Here is a 6864-nt window from a genome sequence, read left to right as displayed (position 1 = left end):
TTCCTCTTCCATGCTGAGAAGGAGCGGGTTCGTGTTCAACACTGCGGCGCAAAGTGTAAAACCCTCCTGTTGCAGCTGCAAAGCCTCTGTAATTCAACACAGGAGATTTATCGGAACACGCTCCTGCCATCGCACCGGAAGAGCATGGTCGCACTGGGACTCCCCCCAACGACCTCACACAGAGGGATTAGTTCATTGTCGTGGCTGTGATGATGCACTGCTGGCTGGCGAGTGTTACTGCTGGCTCCCAACACTCCTTCTGCTCTCAACCACTGTCTTGCTACAGCAGCAGGAAGTTCTTTAATTGAAAGGTTGAGACCTCTTAATAAACCTCTTATGTTGTTCTCTTCTGAACAAGGCCTTTTGAAGTTTTATTATCAATGACACTGATCGACTGACCCTACACGCCTCCCTGTCCAGATTTAACATTCTATCTTGACCGTTCCACATGGAGCACATATTATACCCATAATCCTCTGCGGCATTGATTCACCCGGCACACCAAAACCTGGATGACGTTGGCTTACTTAGTGCTGACCAAAACTGTTCACCCAAACAAACACAATTTATGATTTCAATGTTCACTTCGCAATTATATTTGAAATTGATTTACAAATTTCTACTGTGAGTAAAATGTACTGTGAGTTACATTTGTAATATATAACATATATAGCATCTATATTAGTGTATATCTTTAATGTGATACCATGGGGCTGGGCAAGAGAAATGTCTTATTTTCATAAACACACAAATAAATAATAATTAAAAGATAAATATCACTATAACATGAATGAAAACAGTCATTTATATTGATGGATAGCTTTGCCATATTTCAACCCTGGAGCAGAGTGGTAAGTTTCTGCTTTGGCAAAGTTTTCTTTGAATACTTGTAAATGATGTGAACCAATGGGAGACGGTGTGCACGCCAGGAGGTTTTGATAGGATCAATGTTGCAGAAAATTAGCATTAAAACTGTCTCGCATATTCAGAATCGAAACACTAATACACAGGATAGTACGTTTTCTAAGGCTGATACACATTAGTCCTTTAGGTATCTGAGAAATACAAAGATCTCACGTGTCTTGTTGTCTCTTTCTCAAATGTGTAGAAACGCAGAGGAAAATCTCTCCGGTTTGAAACAGTGATTTTGAACGATTGAACTGAGGCTGCTGCCCTACCAAATGGTTTAGCAGATATTATTGTATGCACAAACAAGCAAACAACAGATGTTAGACCACAGCGGTTGCAGGCAGAAAGCACATCCAGCGTTCTGAAGCATGAAACTGAGCGTGATAATTACACTGGGCAGGATAATGGCAATTCAACCCCCCCCCACATATCTTACAGTACCTATTAAAAAGAAACACAATCTCCATTTCAATATCAATATTGGTTCTCCCTCCCACTTCAAATCCAGACACATATTAAAGCCCTGGTCGCAACTTAATAGATTTAAATAACAGTGTGTTCACAGCCCTCCCAGCTTCCCCATTAAAAGGGACAAGAAAACGAAGGGATGAGGGCCATGATGGAAGCTGAAGGAGAGAGAGAATGAGAGTGAGAGTGAGAGTGAGAGAGAGAAGGAAGGAGGAAAGAAGGGGTTGAGAGGATTTGGAGGGTGCCGCCGTGACCTAGCAGGACTTGTGAGATTTCAGTCCTGAGAAAGGAAAGGGGTGGGGGGGGGGGGGGGGGTGAGAAAGAAAGAGGTGGAGGTTGTTAAGTTGGAGAGAAAGAAATGAGGGAAACAGAAGTGAATCAAAGAAAAGCCGACAAACGAGCCTTAAAAATAAGGAGAGCGCGCTCAAATGGGAACAGCAGAGAAATGGGAAAAACACGAGTGTGGAGCGCGCTTTTAATGTGAAAGCGGCTTTGACCTTCCCCATCTGAACATTTGGTAACGCAAGGAAAAGAACTAAAAAGTGAACGGCAAATAGAGCTAAAATCAGAGGTAGTAGAAATGTGAATGTGAACTTGTTACTGTACTTAAGTATTTTTTGGGTGCTAGTTATTATATTTTGGTCGACTTTTACTTTTAGTCGGTTACATTTATCCCCAAAACAGTTTACTTTTACTCCAATACATTTCCCCTAAACACCTTTATTACTCACTACAAAATAAAATGGGAGGAAAACTGGTCACCAGGTTCACACATGTAGCACACAACCATAGATTGTCCGTGTCAGACACGTTTACACTACCTGGAAATAATCCGTTTGGTTTAGATGAGGGGCAGAGCCTGGGTAGAGGGTACAGGAGGCAGGACATGACGCAATGACGCTGCAGAGTTCTAGCACGCCCAAGATGGCAGAGGACGCTACAGACATTTTTGCGGTTGATACTCCTGATGTATTTGGACGAAATATAAACAAAAGAGTGGAAAGGAATAATAAAGAAAGCAGAAAGGAGTACGCAGCAGCCACGCTCCGTGCATGAAGATCTGCACAAGGGTGTACTAGGGTGCTGGCTTGGTAAAGTCTGGGTAATGTCCGGTCCAAATGATTCAAATTACATTTGCGTTCACACATACAGCTCATCCAGGTAAAGTCCGGGTCATTTTAGGGTTGCAGTGCATGTGTGAAAGCAGCTAAATTCACAAAGCACCTGCAAAGGGTGAAATGCACCCCTAACTGTGCTGCCACGCATATAACGTCTCGGTGCACCGGTGCTATTTGCGCATATTTAAATTTGGTATTTGGTGCAAAATTGGCCCCTTTCTATGCAAATGAGACTTGCAAATAGCGTCCAATTCAACACCGGTGCTAATAACCACACGTAGTTAGAGTGACAATGTTACTGTCTGCAGAGACCTGGTGGTAAGAGAGCAACATAAGACCAACATAAAAAAGGCAACAACAAAAAAAGACACCGGTGCACGATTGTCTTCTGAGAGCTGGAGCAACTGAAGCACCTTTATAAGGGGGGGTCATGCCCAGACTTACCAGTGATCTGATTATATTTTGACATTATCATTATAATTATTATTACTGGCAGGGGATCTGTAGGTAGCGGAATGTGCAGCAACGAAAATGCACTCAAATAAAAATTTGTTGAAACTATTTGTTCAAAAAAGGCGTTACAAACATTGACAAAAATGGTTTCATAATTCCTATTAAACTCCAAAGATATCAAAAAACCACTAAGAGTTATAGGGAATAGCAATAAAGTGGTCAAAACTGGCATTGAACCACAGATGGCATCGAACCTGCAGAATCATGGACAGAACCAAACCTAAAAATGCCAAGGGTCTAAAACCCAGCGTCCCCTGCACGCACCCCCCTGCCGGACGATTTCCATTATTTTCATACCCCACCATCAGGATTTGGCACAGCACCGCCGCAGCCCATCCAAGGATTTCCTTCCAATTTTACATTTTCATTAAACACTTTAAGTCAAAATAACTACTGTCCGACAATTATTTAAAGTTTTATATTTTTATAACACTGGTAAGACTGATAGTTAAACAGGCAAGTGTAGAGCAGTGGCTTATATGCCTATACAGTATGTGGACTGACGTACATATTACTTTTGCTTTGCAATGGGTCATTGCGATCAGACGCAATACAAGGGGCAAATTGCACTCAGCAACAAAACTTTATGGCCTTGTTTGGACGCTAAGATGCCGCAGACAGCAGAGAGACACATCTAGAACAGCGCGTTGGAGGGCCACGCCCACAGCGACGGCCTCCTCCAGCAGTGATGCTGCTCCACCTGCACCTGCTACGAATGATGGAGACCAACACCCGGGGCCATGTTTACAAGAAATATTTTCTTGTTGTTTCTCGGCGTGAAAGATGCGTCTTCAAAGTGCCTCTCATGCTTACCAAAAAAATACTAAAATTTGGACAACCAGAATAAAATCTGAGCAAAAAAAAAAGTTCATATTGAGAAAAAAGTCTGGCTTTTTTTCAGTACATTTTATATCAGCTACTCTAATACTTTTACTCAAGTAGCATTCTAATGAGCCATATTAACTTTGACCACAGTAGTTTTTTAGTAAGATATCTCAACTTTTACTCAAGTGCGGCTTTCTCGTATTTTTTACCACCACTGATAAATAATAAATAAATGACAGATATATATATAGTAATATAATAGATAGATAGATAGATAGATAGATAGATAGATAGATAAAAACTGATAAACAAAATAATAAAAAATAAATAAATAAAATAAATACATACATATAAAAAACAAGTAACAAGCAAATCAAAAAATATTAAATTAGTAAATTAACGAGCTAACAAACAAACAAACAAACAAACAAATAATTACTTTTTTTTTTTATTACAAAAGTAAATAAAATTACAATGACAGTATTCCTCTTGACTGACCTTGCTGGTGGAGCTGCTGTGTGCTCTTGCTCCACTGCGACAGCCCGACGATGGCCACCATCTTGGCACCCAGGCTGGAGCGTCGCTTCTTATTGCCGGCCAGCGGGGCGGAGTCGGGCCCGCTGCCACTGCCGCCACCGCCACTGCTGCCCCCGGGGCTCTTCTCCAGGCTGTACATGGCGCCCGAGATGCTGGACGAGCGCACCACATTGCGGGCCGCCGCGCTCAGCCCGCCCAGGCTGCTTATCCCGCCCGGACTGGGCACCTCCACCGAGCTGCTGAGCATCATGGTCCCGCTGAAGTCCGAGGACGGTTTCGATTGGGTGCAGGGGGGACGAGAGGGGGAGGGGCTGTTGGGGGAGAACGGTTATCGTTAAGTGTAGAGCGGGAAACAGCAGTACAACAACTCGTCCACATGTACAGTATATGGATATGTCTGGCTCCGTTTTTAGAAAAAATCCGGTCCACACCAACAGTGCTTTCGAAAAATCTACGGGGAGACGGGGTCCGGACCCCACTTACTGGGAAAAACAGATGCATAGAAACCACTTGCGCTACTTATAGATCATTTTTAACATACGAAAGACTGCATCCCCCCCTCTCATTGATGGATGCCTGACAGTGGTTTGGTCCACTGCCAACCCCACACACATCAGGTGAATCTTGTGCGTCAACGTGACATATTGGTACGGGGCAGCCGCGTCTTCATTGATGAATGTCCATGAATGTCTATGGAGGCAGGTGGTCGATCAACATTTAAAATCATTATAACTCACTGAATTCTCGACCAATTTTCAAGCGGTTTGGTTCGCCACACGTGTGTGAAAAATGTGGGTTTTCATAACAAAATATTTAAGTTTTGTAGATGGTATCAGTAATATTTTTATAATATAATATTTAAGATTAACCTACCCTACGTAATAAGGTTTAAGTATATTCTTTAATTCTTACTGCATGCAAAATGGCTGCCATGATTTCATTTTGTTCATAATTTATAGCGCCGCACCTGACTCAGAAATTTGTCAGTCGAATCGGATTCGACTGTTCAATGCGAATATTCGATTATTCAGCTGCGGCGGCGGCAGGAGGCAGGGGCGGGCCAGCTCAGCACTTGCTATAGGCGGCCGCCTAGGGTGCCATCACGAGGGGACACGCGGAGAGGGAGCTATCAGGGCGTTTCACGTCCACACAAACACAGAAACCGAAAATTTAGTTTCTCCACCCTGGTAGGTGTTTCCCAAAGCTCCATTACCGGTTCCCTAAAACGCAGTTTTCATCTGGACGGGAGGCCAAAATGCAGAGAAAACACTACATTTCCCAAAATATCCATTATGTGTGGACGGGGCCCGGCGGCCAAAGAACGACGAGTTTAAATGACTCTCGTCCCGCTCTTCAGCTTTCAATTAAAATACCCTCATGTCATGACACAGCAGAAAAGTCTTACCCCATCTCGACCCGTGAAGAAGAAATCAAGGCGGAATTTCCCAAAAAATCCTTAATAGTGTTGTGAACAGCAGGATTGAAAATACCTCAAATGATACCCTACACAGCTCTGGACTCCAAAGGTCAGCGTGACGGGAAAGTGCAGATGGTAGCAGACTGTCTGAGCGGGCTTAGGAAACGTCTCCGGGCACACATACACACACACACACACACACACACACACACACACACACACACACACACACACACAGACACACATACACACGCACACGAAAACCCACAACGGTCCTGCTGTTGTGGGGGATTGACCCTGTCAACTGGTATTTGTCTCGAGTGATATCTTAGAGACTTATTCTCGCATGTGACCTTAAACAGTGACAGTTGATTATCTCCACGGTCCTGGAAGGACAGAGACGACAAATACACACACACACACTCTCACACACACACACACACACACACACACGCACACACACACATACACGCACACACACACACACACACAAACATGCAAACATTGCTCCCGGCATCATCTGATGGAAAAATGGAAACAGAAGCTCCGGTTCGACTGCTGAGAACTATCTCTCGCTGCCCTTCGGTTCTTCACCTCCTTTTTCCATGATCCAGTCTTTCTCTCTCTTGCTCTCTCTCTCTCTCTCTCTCCTCTTCACCTCCTCACCGCTTCTATCTCATCTCATCCTCACCCCTCTCTTCTAAACAACGACTCAAGAGAGCCTCGCACATGTAGGCGCACTCTGGTCCGGTCGCTCTTTTACTACCTGACTCCATCTTCACCTCCACCTTCACCCCCTCTCCTCCACCCCGCTTGAGGAGATTCTCTCTCCTCTCTTCATCCCGCCTGATCCCGCTCTCTTGTTCCCTTCCTTCGCCTCCCTTTTCCCCTCGGGCCCTAGAAACACCACACTTTGGGCTTTGTAGAAACGTTCTCGGATCAGTATCCGAAAAACAATGGTGTGACATTTGGGGGACATTGTATATACAGTATGTATGCAGCAGCAACTGATTGCAGGGTTGGCATGGTACACACACACATGCACACACACACACACACACACACACACACACACGA

General features: G+C 44.2%; 1 protein-coding gene across 1 annotated transcript in view; it reads right to left on the bottom strand.

The window, feature by feature from the left end:
* Positions 1-4620, bottom strand: part of rims3 (regulating synaptic membrane exocytosis 3) — a gene marked incomplete at both ends in the record, with an annotated part of 23649 nt that extends 19029 nt beyond the window's left edge. Inside the window, one exon of the mRNA XM_080017140.1 lies at positions 4332-4620. Coding sequence (XP_079873266.1) covers positions 4332-4620 — 289 coding nt within the window. The remainder of the gene's footprint in view (positions 1-4331) is intronic.
* Positions 4621-6864: the final 2244 nt, after the last annotated feature.

Source organism: Zeus faber, assembly GCF_960531495.2.
Source record: "Zeus faber genome assembly, chromosome: 1".
Classification (NCBI taxonomy): Eukaryota; Metazoa; Chordata; class Actinopteri; order Zeiformes; family Zeidae; genus Zeus; species Zeus faber.
Note: the sequence above shows the minus strand (reverse complement) of the source record. Positions and strands in the feature narration are given on the sequence as shown.